General features: G+C 52.6%; 4 protein-coding genes across 4 annotated transcripts; 1 reads left to right on the top strand and 3 right to left on the bottom strand.

The window, feature by feature from the left end:
• Positions 1-4,513: 4,513 nt before the first annotated feature.
• Positions 4,514-6,420, bottom strand: SMAC4_05598 (uncharacterized protein). Its single transcript, XM_003349267.2, has 3 exons — positions 5,893-6,420; positions 5,380-5,831; positions 4,514-5,312 (listed from the first exon to the last, which is right to left on the bottom strand). Exons 1-3 carry the CDS (start codon positions 6,154-6,156, stop codon positions 4,955-4,957), a joined length of 1,074 nt encoding a protein of 357 aa, XP_003349315.1. The 5' UTR covers positions 6,157-6,420; the 3' UTR covers positions 4,514-4,954.
• Positions 6,421-6,721: 301 nt separating this feature from the next.
• On the bottom strand, positions 6,722-9,559 carry SMAC4_05597 (uncharacterized protein). The gene is made up of 2 exons (XM_003349266.2): positions 8,235-9,559; positions 6,722-8,179 (listed from the first exon to the last, which is right to left on the bottom strand). The coding sequence occupies exons 1-2, from the start codon at positions 9,228-9,230 to the stop codon at positions 7,820-7,822; spliced, it is 1,356 nt and encodes a 451-aa protein (XP_003349314.1). The 5' UTR covers positions 9,231-9,559; the 3' UTR covers positions 6,722-7,819.
• Positions 9,560-10,687: 1,128 nt separating this feature from the next.
• On the top strand, positions 10,688-14,573 carry SMAC4_05596 (uncharacterized protein). Its single transcript, XM_066090320.1, has 2 exons — positions 10,688-11,830; positions 11,916-14,573. The coding sequence occupies exons 1-2, from the start codon at positions 10,704-10,706 to the stop codon at positions 12,940-12,942; spliced, it is 2,154 nt and encodes a 717-aa protein (XP_065946002.1). The 5' UTR covers positions 10,688-10,703; the 3' UTR covers positions 12,943-14,573.
• Positions 14,574-14,772: 199 nt separating this feature from the next.
• Positions 14,773-16,993, bottom strand: SMAC4_05595 (uncharacterized protein). Its single transcript, XM_066090319.1, has 2 exons — positions 15,737-16,993; positions 14,773-15,666 (listed from the first exon to the last, which is right to left on the bottom strand). The coding sequence occupies exons 1-2, from the start codon at positions 16,802-16,804 to the stop codon at positions 15,499-15,501; spliced, it is 1,236 nt and encodes a 411-aa protein (XP_065946001.1). The 5' UTR covers positions 16,805-16,993; the 3' UTR covers positions 14,773-15,498.
• Positions 16,994-17,151: the final 158 nt, after the last annotated feature.

The following is a 17,151-nucleotide window of genomic DNA, read 5'->3' as shown; positions in this document are numbered from 1 at the left end:
CATCCGTATTGGTGGTTTAGCCTTTGCGATTTACCGGCCAAGCGCTCATCTTGATGCAGTGGAGATAAGGTAAGGTAGGTAATTGTTTGCAGGTTCAGCATCTCGGGTTGTATGCACTGCACCGAACGGTCAAAGCTAGGGGGGTTCGTCAAAAGGTTCAAAGGTTCACTAACAAAGAGTCGGTACTTCCCGGCTAGTCGTACAGTATTCCGGTGTATGAGCCGATGACGACGTAGCCGCGAGAGTGAATCCCGAATATTGTCGAGAGCGAAACAGCCCATGAGTGCAGCTTTGTGCTCCCACGGGCTTCCATTTCTCCTCTGCTCCGAGTTTCACAAGCTTGTTGCCGCTTGACGGACTGCCCTCTGATGCGATTCCCAGATCGTCCCCCGTCCGGGCGTCCGGGTAAATGTAAAGCGGATATTTAGCAGTGACTAACACGCACAATGACCATTAACCCCAGGTTTCGAGGCCGGAGAGATGGAGTTTGGTATGGAGCTGGTAATGGAGTCTGGTAATGGGGTTCGTGGAGTTCGCGGTGTCGCTGGCGTCGGCCTGCGTTAAGCCAAGCATCCCGAACCCACCCTTTCCCCATACAGCCACGACAGGGGGGTCTGTACTTTCAAGAAGTCACAAGATCTCAACGATCCAGAAGTGAGATTCGCACTTGCCTGCCAGTTGCCTGCCGAGCTTGGCGGGCTGCCTGTTCCTGAGACAGTGGAGAATTTTTTGGGGAAAGTGCGACACTCTGGACAAGCTTCGACAAAGGGCGGCCCAGCTTGCTCAACAAGAGGAAGCTTGGGCCATCAAGGTTCCATTGGCTTTCGCGAGGCGGTCAAGTCCGTCGTCGGTGTTTTTGACTTCGACGTTGCCCGCGGGCCCGCGACACACAAGTCACAACAACCAGTCCCCTGGTTTCGCAGCCGCCGCCACGGAATGCTTCCAAGACCACAAGCGAAAGCAAAGCAATTCAACATCAGAGCTGTCCAGACCATTGGATACCAGGACCAGGACTGATCCGGTTAGCTGGTCAACAACTTTTCACAACACGTGGGCAATCCGTGAATCGCATCTCATCTGTCAGCCTGTCACTGGTGCGCTTTGGTTGCGCGTACTGGCAGTGACAGTGACTGGGTACGGCGGGGGGTACGTACATTCACATTGTCACAGCTTACGGATGGCCCGGCTGAGCTATCGACGGATCGCGAACGGGAGTTTCTCCATGCCTTGCCTGCGTGTCTCGAGGCGGTAAGCTCTGCAGTTTGAGTCACTCTCTTTCTTTCTGACAGTCACTTTTCCCGGGGGTTGGAAATGTGGATGGTCTTGCTGGAGACCAGTTCCAGTTGGGACAAGCGAGTTGCTTGCTGATCTTTGATGTTCGTCTTAGAACACTGGGGATACCCTCACTTCAGAGTCATAGCCTCAGTTCATTCAGGGAACAAGATCTCGATATTCCAAATCTTGCCAGTGCCCAGAGAGATTCCAAATAAACTTTTTTGGTGCAATCTGATAACGCAGTGTCATCGACTTGCCTATCAGAGTTAAGCCAGTCGAAGCCTCTTGGAATCAACTTTATTTTGTTCCATGCAGGTAAGCCGTGCGTCAAAAATCACGGAATTCCATCAGCATCATCGCTTGGAAATCAGCCACCTGTTGCCTCTTGAGCAACTCATTTTCACTCTGATTCGTATTCTTGAAACTCTCATGGAAGTCGTTTGCTTTTTTTGGCCCCTTGCCCAGCCTGTTTGTCTGCGCCGTGCACCAGTTCCGATCCCGGCGCTCCCTTATCAAATCTTATCAGCCACTCATATATTGGGAACTTTTGTACCTGTAGGCACATCACAGCCTCGCTTCGGACCGCACCTTATCTTATACGAACGAAAAGGGATAGACTTCGCATTCTCAACCATACGACCTTTTGGGTGTTGTTTTACCGCGACATACAATTCAACACATCGGCGACGGCCGTCCGCGGAAGTCTCGGCATACCCGCCACATGTATCCTGAGGTCATCCACTTCAACAAAAACCACCAGCCACTTTGAATTCTTCCGCTATCCTTTTGGACATGGACATTTCTCAAAGTGCACACAAACTAACATCAAAGACAAGACAGACACGCGAGGATCTTTGTGATGATTGTTATTCTCGTTGGATCCCGATCAAGACGACCAGACATCACGAAAGCTACATTCTCTCAGAGACTTGCCATATACAACCGGAACATGGAATGACGCACAATCCACCATATCAGCTTAAGACGATGGAAAGGATTGAGGCATCCTCGATGGTCCCTTGTGGAGTAGCTGTCAACCTGTCAACTCCTGACAGTTCCACTTACAACCGCATCCCGTCGGTCCTTGCCATGGTGGTCCAAGGTATGGAACCCGGGGACTCGACGTGGTGGACCTGTATACATCATGGGATGCTTTTATGTTTCGGTCTCGGACTATTGACTATACGGTCACCAAGACATCGTCAGATGTCGAGAGTCTCTAATCCGTGACAGCCGTGTGGCGCAGCTACGTGGTCATTGACGTCGACAAGAACAACATTACCAGGTATGGTCAGCACGCTGCTCTGGAAACAATACGATGGAGATGGTCGACCTCCATGGCAAACCTCGCCTTTGACGAATCAAGAAAGAACGTCAACACCTTTGGCTGAAGACGAAGCGCTTACTGTCGGGCGAAAGACCCGATAGTCAACGTATAGACGTGGACGTCCGAGAAACACTGGAGAGTTGCCATAAACGCTTAAAACTCCATCTTGGAGAGGATACCTACCGCTCATCAATCCACCATACAAGCTTTTTGTAAGTGGTAGGTAGTGTCGCTCTTAACATTTTACTCCACGGAAGTCGGAACTACTCCATCTCCATCTCCATCGTCGGGTTGTCTTGACTCGGTCGACACTCGGCGTTTATCACGGCACTTTGCAACATTCTGACATTGATCGTGGTACTATCTCCGAGATACCGAGTGTTTGTTCGATTCTCACTCTGAGCTACATACCAGTGCCTTGACTACCTGCCGTGAACCATTCAAAATGTTGATTGCTTCTGTTGGATCAAGCATACTATACACCGCATCATCACCGCCACTTCACTTTTCCTCTTCCACCAGTCCCGGAAGCCTCGGAAGTCGACACATAAAGATCACGATCATGCGAGTCTTATCGCACTTGCTAAAAACCGCTCTCCGTTTTGGTTCAGACTGGAAGTACGGAATAAGGAAGGAGGCAATGAAGTGTCAAATGACCTTGACATGTGATCATGTGATTGTGTCTACGATGATCAACCTGTGGACTGTGGAGTAGATAAGCTTGAGGTTGAGGTTGACCTTGACGAAGGATGTCTGGAAGGTGTGATGTCAATACAAGTGTGTCAGGCACAAAAACTTACCATGGACATTTGGAGAGTCGAAGGCAGGTACGCACCAGAAATTCTAACAAAATGGTGTGCAGGAATGAGTTGGATATCATGTTGACTCTTGAATCCTACCTACCTTACATTTGCTCAATAAACCACCAGGTTCCCTCGGATTTCTTGCTTCAAATGGGCTCTTACGGCTTTCCGACCAAGCACGATCCATCGAGACGAGAGCATTTCAATAGCATAATATATACTCGGATTTGATGGCCAACAGGTTATGATCTTGACACAAATCTTCAATTGGAAAGACCTCGAGCTCGAAACATCTATTATACACCCAGTTACACATTTCGCTGACGGATAGACCTCCAATCCCACTGCAGGATGTCCGCCAATATACGCAAATCGTCTCAGTTGATATCCGGTAAATTAACTTCGTATCGTTGACCCGTGGAGGCCACGCGGGTTTATTGACAAAGATCGCTCTCATCCCGAATACCCGCCCTACACACCAAACTACCAGACAGACAAACTATTGTATATAGCATTAGAGCGTGATCTAGTGGACTAGTGTGCGACACATGAGCAAAGAAAAGGATCACGTACCACTACGAACCACCATAAGAAAAGGTTGGTTATATAGGTAGCGTCAAGTAGAAAGCAAAGAAGACCGAAAGCCGGCTGGTAAGGAACGGACGGGTCTCTGAGCGCAAGTCAATTAAGTCGGTTGAAAAACTGAGATTGTTCATTTGGCCAAAGGAAGGAAACATGCGGTACAAGTGACATGCAAAAGTGAAGTGACTGGTATAAACCTTCAGATACTGGCTTGGACATGACCGAATCATCATGGTAGGGTGAGGAGTCCTCGATGACTATGAAAACATTGTGGGTTGAACGGGATTGATACACTCACATCGTCATAGACTTGATCTCCAGGTCAAATTGTAGACTTCAGGACTATTTTCTCTTCGCTTTCCGTTCCGTATGAGCGGACCGAGCTCTGTTCTCCTCATTGACCCTTGTTTGAGGTTGCCCAAAGCCTTTTCTGTGATTACAAGTATGTATACGGCCAAGATAGTACCCGATACAGCACTCACTTCATGCTTTGGTCTGCCCTGAACCGGAAATAGTAGCTCACTCCCTATTCTGCTCCGCCCAGTTACGCTTAAAACCCATTGATTAACCTAACTACCTAAACTACCAAATTCGTAAAAAGAAGCTTCGCGCTGTTGCTTGCTTCCCTCTTTCCTTTCTTTCCTTGCGTTCCTTTGCCGTGCGGACCTCTGGTGGTATCGTTGATTCTTGTCATCCATCACTTTCGTACCGTGTCTCTCTCTCTCTCTCTCTCTCTTCGGCCGTTTCCATACTTCTACTCCAACATCCCAACCAGCCTCCATGCTTCGTCCTTGTTCATTCCTTGGCCTCTTAGCAGGACAGGGTCGCCTTTTCCCTATCCAGAACTAGTCCAGATAGCCAGCCTTCCACAGCACTCTTTCTACCAAAATTTTCCCCATGGAATATTCCCCCCTGCTTATCTTCCCATCCTGCCTGCCCCGCTTATCGTCGTCGTCGAGTTCCGCTCCTACCTCTTCTTGACGCTGGGGCGGGGCTTGCACTCGTCTTGCTGTACTGGGTGGAGCATGACCTTGTTCGGGTACGTGGGAGAGTTGCCTTGGTAGCCCTTGCTCCAGTCATAACTAATGGCGTAGGCAAAGATGCTGCCGGTCTTGTTGAACGTTGTCGAGGTGATACTGCCGCCGACGTTGGGGTAGCCCTTGAGACGGTGCTTCGCGTCCTTGTCCCAGAAGTGGAAAGTGCCGTCGCTACCGGCTGTGCTAAAGGTACCGTGTTGGGGGTGGAAGGAGATGTCGTTGACCGCGTGGACGGCGGTGGTGTTGCCTTGGGCGGGATCGCGGTGGCACTTGAAGGAGAAGTTGGAGCTGGAAGGAGAAGTCTGTTAGTCAGCGTGTTCGGTAGAAGTGATAGCATGGGAAGGTGAAGACGTACGCAGAATCCTTATCCTCCACGTATTGAATGGCGCATCTACCCTCGATCGAACCAATAGCAAAACCCTGAGAGTCGTTGAAGCAGCTCACCACGCGGGTCTGCCATTTGAGAGGGCTCTGCATCGTCTTGTAGAACTTGCCGGGATCCTTCAGGTTGATGACGTTGATGTAACGATCAGCGGTTCCGACCACGAGCAAGTTGTCGCGCACATCCATGGTATAGACACGTTCCTGAGCCTGCACAGTAGCGGCAGGGTTCGCGGAGCGGAAGTCCCAGTACTTGATTTGCTTGTCCCAACCACCTGTCACCGCCATGGGGGTGCCGTTGGCCTCGAAGTAGCGAACACACTTAATGGGCATATCGTGAGCGGCGACCTGCATTGACTGACCGGTGGCCAAATCGAGAACCTTGGCGGCCTTGTCGGCGCCGGCGGAGATGACCTTTGTACCATCCTGTTTGGGAAGTGCTCGTTAGTATCTGGTCAGACCGTAGAGACAATGGAGGTAAACATACCTTGAAGAAATCGCAGGAGAAAACAGGACCATCATGCTCAATCATGGCCTGCCCCTGGCCTTGCCCATTGCTCAAGATCTCGTAGATGCGTGTCTTCTTGTCCCAACTGGCAACGGCGAGGAAGTCCTTCTGGTCGGCGGGATTGGGGTTGAAGGCGAGATCGGTAATGCTGTCCTCAGGGGGTTGGCCGAGCTCGACATCCTGCTTGAGATCGCCGAGGGTGTTGCTCGCCGATGCGGCGGCGGAACCGAAAAGACCAGCCATGTTTGGCTTGTGTTGGCGGGAGTCGTGAGACTCGAGTCGTCGGGCAGTTTATAGCTTGTTGTCGCGCGTATCGTATATCGGGTCGCGAAAAATGCCGGTTCGTCTGTTGCTATAGGTTCTGAAGCTGTGCAATTGCGCAGAGCAGCTTCTTATATCTTGTTCGTTGAAAAAGCACCGCTTTGAAGACGGTTATGACCAGCAGCAGCGAAAGTTGCTGGCTGTAAATGGAATCCAGTCGCGGGTCGCGCTTTGGGAGAGTGGGATGGATGCACACACGCCAGCCGGCAGAAAGTTTGGAGAGAGGCTGCAACCCGACCTAAAGTTGCCTGCCGTTGCCTGCCCTGCCTGGAGCTTGCACTCTGCTGCTGCCTTTTGGTGACCTGTCACTACGTTCACGCCACATCGTGGCTGCGCAAAAAACATTCGCTCATCGGCCAGCCCTCACAGCTGATTGGACAATCAGCCCCACCTCGAACCAAGCAGACCCACCCCTGCCGCAAGTGCCATTTAAGAAAATTTCGGGCCCGCAAACCACCAATCTTTTCCCTTCCCTTCTCCTCTCCAAGCAACACCCCCTCGTCCGACAAATCGCTATTCGAAGCTTCCACACGGAGAGATTCGCGCCTTTTTGGCGTGTTTTCTTTCATTTCCAATCGAGCTTTGGGAGAAAGTCCCCGGACATTCGTTCACTATTTGCGAACGGATTGCGGAAACGCGCCGCCATAGAAGCACTGCGGCTGATCTCGGCGTTGCCCAGTTCCTCGTCTGTCTTGCCCAGCCCTGCCCATCACACCAAAGTCGGTCTCGTCTGCTTCCTCGGGGAGGTCGTCATTTTTCAAGCTCGGGGACCAACATGGACGAAGATATGAGTCCGCGCCTCGGGTGAGAAGCTTGGTCGCCTGATCTGGGGGGGCTTGGGGTCGATGGTGGGTTCAGCCGTTTGGGTGGTCCGGACTTGGGGCGTTTTAACGGCGGCTCGAGAGGTTTCGTCATGATACCACAGATATGCGATTGCTCGCTCTTGTGTCTTTTACTAGGGGAGACATGGGCGAAGTTACTCGACGGGGCTTATTCTTGGTGCGAGGGGGGTTGCTTCACAAACAACCCATTTTTGCTTTGTTCGTTTGTTCCCGACTTGGGACATGCGACGTGGTTTGGTTGGACATCTTTTGAAACTCTGGGATTTCGCTGGAAGTCCTCCAACAACCCGTCCATCCCGATCATGTCACATTGTCCTTGGTTGGCGCAAACGTAAAAGGCATCTCTGCTACGATCTGGGGGGCTTCACAAGTTCAGGTGATGAGAAACACAATAATAGAGTCAAGCTCTGAAGTGGTGCCGGGGTAAATCTTCGCGCATCACCCTTGATGACTCTTATTGAATATGATCTGATGAACTTTCCAAGCATTCGCTTTTTTGTTATTCAAAGCCTCCTTTTTATCATCATTACGTAGTACTAGTCTAGCTTCTTCCGCTGTTCGTTGACACCGTCTATAATGCTCGTGTGTCTCATGAACATTTCCTGGAGCATGTTGAAAGCCCGTCTATCATATTACATCTCCGTGACTCCGTCTATCCAAGTCCGTTGATGAGATTCTCCTTGCTCCGGATGCCGATGACGGTTGGCGTTGGTGTGTCTGTTCGCGTACATTGTACAGGATCTCTACTCCTTTTGCGCGGCGATGGCCTCCTCCTTCTGCCTCTGCTGCTCCTCCAGCAACTCGCGCTCCCTGTGGGCGGCCTCGATGTCGGCCTTCATGCCCTTGGCCTTCTGGCGTGCCTCATAGAGATCTCTGCTCTTCATGATTCTCTGGACGATGGTGCCGGCATTCACCTCCTCGTAGTCGTGGGGACCGATCTCCTTGTAGATGCCCATCTCCTTGGGAACCGCATACACGTCCTCGGTGTGCGGCATGAACGAGGTCGGTCCGTGGTAGACCGCATCAGGAGTGCCCCAAGGTAGAGAGGTGAGGTAGCTCTTGGTGGGCTTGAACGGAGCACCGAAAACGACGGCATTGATGTACTGTTTCGAATGTCAGCAAAAATCTCCCGAACGACCCTGTCGGTGACCAACATACCTTGCACTGCAAAACGCAGAGACCACGCTCAAAGACGTTCATGATGGGATAATTCACGCCCTTCTCGCGGTTAATGACCTCGTCATCATGAACACCAGCAACCACAAACGCTGGGCCGTAATCCGCTCCCTTGCCCTTCCTCTCCTCGATCGCCTGCTGCGAGTACCACCCCTCCTCACGCGCTAGCTCCTCCTCCTTCTGCGTAACCAGCCTCAAGAACTCAATATGTCCGCTCGAGAACAAATCGAACCCTCCATCAACATAAACCACTCTCTGGCCAGGCTTCGGTCCAATCCCCTTAAACAACTCCCTAAACACGCCCCTTTCCTCTCCTTTGCCCTCCTTGCCCTCCTCCTTCTTCTCGTTGCCCTTCCAAAACCACACGTCCGCACCGGGGTTCTTGGCTGTCTCGTCCGTGGCATAAAGTCTAATCCTCTCCTTCATCTCCTCGCCTACCTTCTTCTTCTCCTCCTGCGTCCCATGTCCTTCCTGGCCCTCCAACACCCTCTCCAAATCCTTGATAAAATGCGTCCTAGTGCACAACAACATCCTCCCCACCAGATCCGTCGTAGAGATACTCGGCGTACGCTTAACAACCTTGAACCGGTTCGCGGCTTTCACAAAGCGATAGCAATCCTCCCCGGACGAGTCGGACGTGATGTCGTCCCCGTGCACCACGTACTTACACCCGAAGTGGCTGATCCAGTCCAGCTGCGTGACGTAGGGCGCATAAGGGACAGACTTGGTCACCCACCTGCAGGCGTCGGTGGCGAGCAGGCGCTCGCGCAGCGTCATCACAGTGGGACCCTTGTTTTCGAGGATGGCTTCGTCGGAGTGAACGCCTACGTAGAGCTCGGTGCCGAGTTGTCGGGCTTGCACGACGGCGCCGGCGTGGCCGTGGTGGAAGAAGTCGAAGCAGCCGTCGACCCAGAGGCGGCCTTCGAGGAGGGAGAGGGCGGGCTCGCCGGCGGGGTTGACGGGGTCCGTGGGGGCCATTGTGTGTGTTTGGTTTGATGTCCTTGAGTTGGGAATATGTTTTGAGTTGGGTCTGAACACCGGTTGTTTATGAGATGGCGTTGTGTTGGGCTTCGAAATAAGTTTGTAGTACAAGAAGGTGCAATGTGTCCTTGAAGAGTTTCAAGAAGTATTAATCCAAGAGAAGCGGGTGGAACTTTGAGATGGGGAGAAGAACGAAGCTTCAATAATTAGTGATTAAGAAAGAGTTCCCGGGTGAAACGTGGTGAAGTAAAGAAAGTGTTGTCACGAGAGCTGTGTTGATCGGCACCTGAATAAGACCACTGATACCCTACCCCCTTTTGTTGCCCCTCTTTCCAATCTGCCCATCCCCCACTCCTTGATGTACAGAATATTGAAGCAACGGGAATGGTGACTGTTATTCAGGACTATGGCTATTTGCTCAGCTCGGTGCTGTTGAATGTATACGACAGGCCTCGAGCTTAGCTAGCTGCACTCACTCTGATTTTATATGTGTTCGTTGATAAGGCGTTTTGGTCTGGTATTGTCCCAAGAAACGCATTGTCTGGTCTTTAAGTGACATCTGTTTGCAGGCTTAAATTGTACGGCGCTTTGTCCGTTCTTCCCGCCCAACAACCGCGGCCCAAACAGCGACCCGATTCCTTTCATCCATCATGCTGGGTTATGGTACGTAATGTTGTTATCTTTGGTGATCCATTGGAGGCTCTTTTTCAGGGTCCAAACTTCTCAACTGTTCCTTGCGTATGGCTTAGGGTTCGATTCATCTTGCCATTCAATAGCTGTTGTTATGTTCAACAACATTCCATTCACCTGGCCGGAAAGGGCGCCACTGTTGGGCTTGCTAAGACGTTCGTTTTTCTTCTTCTTCTCAACAAATGAATCACAGGCCACCGGCATCGCTGTATCACGAGCTTCTTGTGTGTTGGGATGGAAAGTCTCAGCTCGGCTCTTTAAAAGTCCCAGGATGGCCTCTCGTTTGCCGGCCAATGCTCCTCATCGAATCGCCACGAGCAGCCGCGGGATTCATGTCTCTGACGGGCGGTAACTGGGATTCCCGTTGCGACAAACGGCGGGAAAGGGGTCGCGCTCCCGTTCCGTCGTCCTTGTTGTCAGAGCTTGGGGTCTTTGATGGTCGTAGCTTTTCTTTCCGAGTCTTTATATCGAGTCGGGACCCAATCGTTGTGTGGGCTTGGACAGAGTCCGCGTGGCTACCCGTTTTTCCACTTGAGATTCCCTTTGTTGTGACGATTGTTTACTCAACCCTTGATCAAGGCAAGATCATTATCAATAGCAGAAACAATTTTTTTTTGAATTTTTTTACATCTTGCGGCACCCTGAATATCCCATGTGAACGACGACGTCTTCTGGACAACCACAGCCTCGAATGTGGCCTGCCGAGGTTGGTAGCTTGCGGGGATGCAATACTTATTCGACTTTTAAAGGTTGCGGTATCAGCAAAATAAAGTGTGAGACATGCAGCGAACCAGTCCGACGACACACGCGACTCCCTTTTTCTCGTCACTTTTTGGGAGAGAAGGAGGGAAAAGAAGAAAAAGCAATGGCAACGACTCCTCCATGACCGATCCGGGGCCTTCATCTCCTCCTGGGGAAGGTGCTCCTCCCCCAGTCCCCACCAGCAAGTCGCCCAAATCTCCCCGGAAAAGACCTTCGTTTGGGAGATCGCGACCGGGGACCAGTTCGGGCGCTGTTGCTGCTGCTGCTGCTGTTAATGGCGGAGACCCCAATCCAATTCCAATTCCAGCTGGAGACCAACCAGGTGCATTAACAGCTTCCTCGCCGTCAGGGGTGCAGCTACAGCAGGCACATGCGCAGGGGCAGAAGGGGCAACCACCACCGTCGTCAATACCACCACCTCCAGAGGCATCATCATCATCAACCGCAGTGCTGGACTTGCCAATCACAGCGGCCGACGACACTAAGACCAGCACTAGCCAGGCTAGCGCCAGCATCAACGGGAATAGCGCCGCTGACTCAACGCTCCCAAGTCCAGGACCAGGTCCCCGCCAGCATAAGGTCCTCCACAAGGACCCCAAAGATCCCAAACGCGAGAATCGTGATCGCCAGCCTTCATTCGGTCGCAAGCCGTCCCTTTCGTCCCTCATACACAGACATCGTCGCACGGCTTCGTCCCTATCGACTACGTCCGGAGCCCCAGGGGGAAATGGCCCTGGCACCGGAGCCGCACAAGTTATACCCACCTCAGCGCCTTCGTCCGGTAGAAGCAGTCTCGGGGGGCTATCCCGAAAACCGTCCCTTCGTCTCGTCACCAGCCATAGCTCCTACAGCCATAGCTCCTACAGCCAAAGCCCCATCCCTCCCGTCCCCGACATTGCGCTTGCCGCCTCACGATTGACCGACGCCGTACCCTCCCCGCCGTCTGCAACCGAGACTATCAACTTCTCGAGAATGTTGAGCCGCGGTGCTCCCACGCCTGTGAATGGCTTCGGGCCAAGTGTCGCACAGTTAGCGCCTCCCGCTATGGTGGCTCCTGGGCCCCAAAGCGAGCTGGGAGAGGTGCACGCGCGTATACAAGAGACGGCGAACAAGAGGATATCAACCTTGGACTATCTGCGGAAAGCGTACATCTTCCCTTCACCTGATGTTCACTTTGTTTTTGTTTCAAAGAGCCAAGATCACATGCTAACCATGTCTCCTTTCTCGCAGTCACGAAGGCCGTATTTACTGGTTCAACACTATCCTCTTTGACAAGCCCGACTTACAAAAGATGCCATATTTCAATAGCAGCAAATTGGGCAGAAGGGCAACCAACTACCTTCTCTTGGGTCTTTCCCTACCCACCGTTCTCGATCTCAACTGCAACAACCCTACCGAGTTCTTGCGAAGTCTGAACCACCTCCTAGCTGAGTTCGACTCTTTCCAACAACTACACTCAGAAAATGGCCCGGCATCGACCAGTTCCCTATCACGGGCGCGCATCCCGCAAATGTTCCGACGAGCGACGCCCAGCGCCAAAACAAGACGATCAAGTAGTGCGACTGGCATGGGAGGAGGTAGCAGCAGCACCACCGTGAACGGATCCAGCGTCCCAGCGATGCCCATACCACCATCCACAGCCAACGGAAACGACCCCAACGATTTCGGTTACGCTCTCGAATCTGTTCCCTCCCACACGGGTACCTTTGACGAATCCGTGCTCACCCACACCACCACAAACTCGGGCGCGGGAAACACTTCAACTTCCACCGAAAAGACCACATCGACAAGCAGCAGTGGCATCCCCTCGTCGACCTCGGCAACATCAACCGCCCCGTCAACGGCAGCCTCTACTGTCGCCGGCGCCTCATCTTCGGGTCAAACCGCACAACCAACAACATCATCAGCCAACTCCCCAGCACCCATCTCCTTCTCGCCAGCCGAGCAAACCGAGCTCCTTCCGGGAGAGGAGTACACGCATTTACTAACGCCTAACCTACCATTCGATCCGGATTTCTTCGAAACCTTTGCGACGCTATGCGACGTTTTGATCGACACTTATACGAGACTGCTGTCACTGGTCCCCACAGCCAGAGAGTGCACTGGCACAGTGGCGGAGCTTTTTACCAAGGCGGATGCCAAGATCCGCAAAATTATTGTTCAAGGAGTCATCAAAGAGTTTGAGGAGCAGAGTCGAGCAGGAGTGAGAGGGGAAGTGGGAGCGGTGGGCAGAGTGGTGTTAGGGGGGTTGATGTGAGTGTTTCTTGTGCGATGCGTGATGTTTGTGATGTTGATGGTTGTTTTGACGTTGCTTATGTGTGATGCTCTTTTTTGGATGATGCGTGATGACTATGTTTCGTTTTTGGCAGGCCTATGTGCGGGAGCAAAAGTACTGAGCAGGACAAGGGGGGAAAGAGGGGATCGGGGGCTATAGTGTTTTGACGCTTTGGAGTTTTTTGCTTACACTATCGCTCTTCGTGAGAGATTGTGGTGTGGTTTCATTCATCCTTATCCATGACACCTACCTGTACTACCTGCCTGTCCACCAACCTACGGACCTCAAAAAGACATACGCCGTGGACGCTTTAGGGGTCCAAAGGGGGCCGGCTTACCATCCATCAGCCATGTCCAAACACGAAACACAACACAACGCAACCGAACTGCCATGAAACAAAATGACCGGATACAAACGAACAACCTACCATACGAAGTGGAACACCGAAGCTAATTATTCCGATTCCAAATCACAGGGAAACCGCCCCCTTAGCAGAACGCGCCAAAACCCTAGACAAGGTCATGGAAGGCAACGAGACCGGATCCGGCAAAGGCAGTCACAAGAGCAAGAGGTACTCCTAGGTGGATGAACCTTCTGATGTCTCTGATGACGACGATGATGACGACCATATTTTCGACGACACCTTTATCCTAGTTGACAACGAGGACGACGAAGACCCCGACGATGGTACGGAGGGCGCAATCGAGGTGATGAGCCTTGCCGACATCCTTAGCTCCATTCCTCCCCCTCCTCGTCGTCGAAACAATGACGTTGTTGGTCTTATCGAAGCCCTTGGGTCCAGCCCCCCTCCTCGTCGTCAAAATAACGATGTTATTGGTCTTATCGAAGCCCTTGGGTCCAGTCCTCCTCCTCCGAAGGGGAGGAGAAGGATGACTACCGCCGGGACGCGGACGATACCTAGGAGTACAAGTAGTTCTTTTGGCCACATGTCCATGGGTCCCATGGGTCCTATGAGTCCTATTGGCCCGTCTCCTTTGAGGTCTCCCAGTTGGGCGAGTCAGGGGAGTAGGACGCCAAGTTTGAGCTTGGCTAGGAAGAGCTCGATGATGAGCTTCAAGTCGTTACGGCGAAAGGTTCCGAATCTGAGTATTGGCGGTGGTGGAAGTCAGGGAAGTTTAAGTCTGAAGGAGGAGTGAAGATCGAGGGGTCACGGATACTGTCATATTAGGAGGGGCTGTGATATGGGGAGATTTCTATCTCCCTTTGCAAGGATGAAGGAAAAGCGAGGCATAAAGCAAGGGAAGGACATGTCCAGCATACTGCGTATACATTACATGAGGATGGAAGCGAAAGCGAAAGCGAGGGCGAAGGCAGAAGGAAGCACAAAGTTTCATTAGAACATCATAAGATACCATCCTGTTAGTTAGCTTGCTCACCAGACCAGCCATTTTCTCGGGTCATAATGTTTATATACAGCATTTAGAAGGACGTCGTGTTCCCTTTGCTACCTATACTGTAGTCTTCCCATTCATCGACACCATATCCCTTTTCTCTTTTACCTGGGCTGCGCTGGTTTTAGTTTCGGGTTCTTCTTTGGTGCCTTCAATACCTGCATATTCCAGTGTTTCGTGTTGTGTCTTGTTAGCTCCTGCCATCGTTAGTGCAAGCACCGTTAAGGTTCGGCAAGTTAGATCGATCCTATCGAAGGTTGTTATCTCCAGACAACGATCAACGAGAGCCTAAAGGCACCTTATGTCGTTTTAACCGGCACGGGAAATGGCTGGTGATTAAGATGGCTGGCAATTAACCGCCACACATTATTTTACAATCACGAACAAGAGAACCATGTGATTTGACCTTTTCTTCATTTCTTTCTTTCCGGGTATACACACGCTTCTAAAAGACGCTTGAAGAAATCTCTATACACATAACATCACCCCAACGGGGGAGTAGTATGTTGACGAAAAAACCCAAAAACGCCCAAATATGCCGTTCTTTTTCTTCTCCTTCTTCTTCCCTGCATGCTTTTGTAATCTTGTGCTTTTATATGCAAGAGATCTGATCCGCTTGTTGTTGCGTATGGTTCTATGCGCTAGCGCTATGCATGCCAGGCGCCGTCATCCGTACGTTTTTGTTTTGGTGTTCGTGTTCATGTTCACGTCTCTGAACCTTCCTCCATGGTCGTTCTTGCGAAAGAGCGGGAGGGTTGCTGGTTGATGAAAGGCAAGAAAACGAGAAAATTTACTCGCGCTTGGCCTCATCATCCTGCTCTCTCTTCCTCTTCTGGCCAGCGGCAGCCTCATCCCTGTTTGTCATCAATTGTCGTGTGAATAATCCTGTTCTTGTTCTTTTCCAACTCTTGAAAGCAGCAAAGCAAAGCAACGCTTGGGTGTTTTCAAAATGATCCAAATGGTAGAGAGAGAAAAAAGCAAAGAAAATCCAGGAATCCAAAAGGGGGTCGGGTCGAAAAAGACTCGCTCGCTCGCTAGGGTTGGTTGTGGGTGGTCCAAGGGTCCAAGGGTCCAAGGGTCCAAAAGGGATATGGTATCAGATCGCTGGGTTTAAACTGGGTAAGGCTTACTCCTCGTTGATGACGAGACCCCACTCGTGCTGCTCATTGCCGTACATGATGTCCTTCATCCAGGACTTGATCTTGGCGGTGTAGGCGCCGGAGTCGTTCTCGCCGAGAGGGATGTGGACGTCGGTGCCGCGGTGGTGGATCTGGGAGACGGGGGCGATGAAGAACTGTGAAAGCGGAAACGTCAGTATACGTGCTGGACAGAACACTCAACAACGGGGGCGGGAAATAACATACAGCAGTGCCGGCGGCGAAAGCCTCGACGATGCGGCCCTCCTTGTCAGCCTCGATGACCTCATCGATGGTGTAGCGGCGCTCGACAACCTCGACCTCCTCAGCAAGGCGGGTCTTGGCGAGCTCGAGAACGGAGCGGCGGGTGACACCGTCGAGAATGAGCTTGTCGTCAAGAGGAGCAGTGATGAGCTGGAGCTTGCCCTCCTTGGTGCGCCAGACGATGAAGAAGTTGGAAGCACCGGCCTCAGTGCAGTAAGCCTCCTGGCCGTAAAGCCAGAGGATCTGGTGGAAGCCGCGGGCCTTGGCCTCGTTGGTGGCGAGGAGGGAAGGACCGTAGTTGGCACCGACCTTGGCGTAGCCGAAACCGCCAACCCAAGCGCGGACCATATCCTCGGGGTTGGTGTGAAGGCGCATGCCACCGGCGGGGCTGTCCATGCGAGGCATGAACGAGGCGGTGATGAAGAGGAGGGCCTCCTTGGGAGCCTGGACGCCGAGCTGGGGCTGGGTGCCGATGACAGCGGGGCGGATGTAGAGGAAGGAGCCGGGACGGGTCTTGGGGAGCCACTTGGCGCCATCGACGGCGACGAGCTTGGCGACGAGCTTCTCAACCTCGACGGGGTCGAAGCCGGGGAGGGAGATACGGAGGGTGGACATGAGCAGGCGCTTGGCGTTCAGGTTGGGGCGGAAGAGGCGGAGCTTGCCATCGAAGCCGCGGAAGACCTTGAGACCCTCGAAGCACTCGGTGGCGTAGTGAAGGACGGAAGCGGTGGGCATGAGGGAGATGGGGCCGTAGGGCTTGAGCTCGGGGACGCCCCAGCCGGACTGGTGGTTCCAGGAGGCGGTGACCATGTGGTCGGTGCAGATGGTCTCGAGACCGGCGTTGGCGGCGGCCTCATCGGGGACCTGGCGGGCGTTGGGGTCGGCGAGGGTGACGACGAGCTTGGAGGCATCGAGCTCGTGGACCTTGGAGGTATCGGTGGTGCCGTTGATGATGGCGTTGGCCTCATCGATCTTGTGCTCGAGGGCAACGGCAGCAAGGTCCTCCTTGGGGGGCTCGGAGTGGGACACCATTTTGGAAGTATTAGGGGTGTTGTGGTACCGGGTATGGGATGGTATTGAAGAGAGAGTTCAGAGGAAAAGAGAGATATTAGAGAGGGGGAGAATGGAAAGTTTTAAGAGACGGCAACGCCACGCGAGGGAAGAGACGGATGAGACGGACAGTACGGGGTGAGTGGAGGAATGCCCGAAGGATAGAAAACCAATCTAGATAAGAGTTTAAAATGGGTCTCTGCCCGGCTCCCACGTCCACCCCTCTGCCAGCTCCCGGGGGTAGCTACGGGGCCGATAACAAAGGCCGGGATTCAGTCACTCGTGGACGAGAGTGAGAGTCATTCTTTATTTCCCTGACACTGTCCGGG

Source organism: Sordaria macrospora, chromosome 2 (genome assembly GCF_033870435.1).
Source record: "Sordaria macrospora chromosome 2, complete sequence".
NCBI classification, from domain to species: Eukaryota; Fungi; Ascomycota; class Sordariomycetes; order Sordariales; family Sordariaceae; genus Sordaria; species Sordaria macrospora.
Note: the sequence above shows the minus strand (reverse complement) of the source record. Positions and strands in the feature narration are given on the sequence as shown.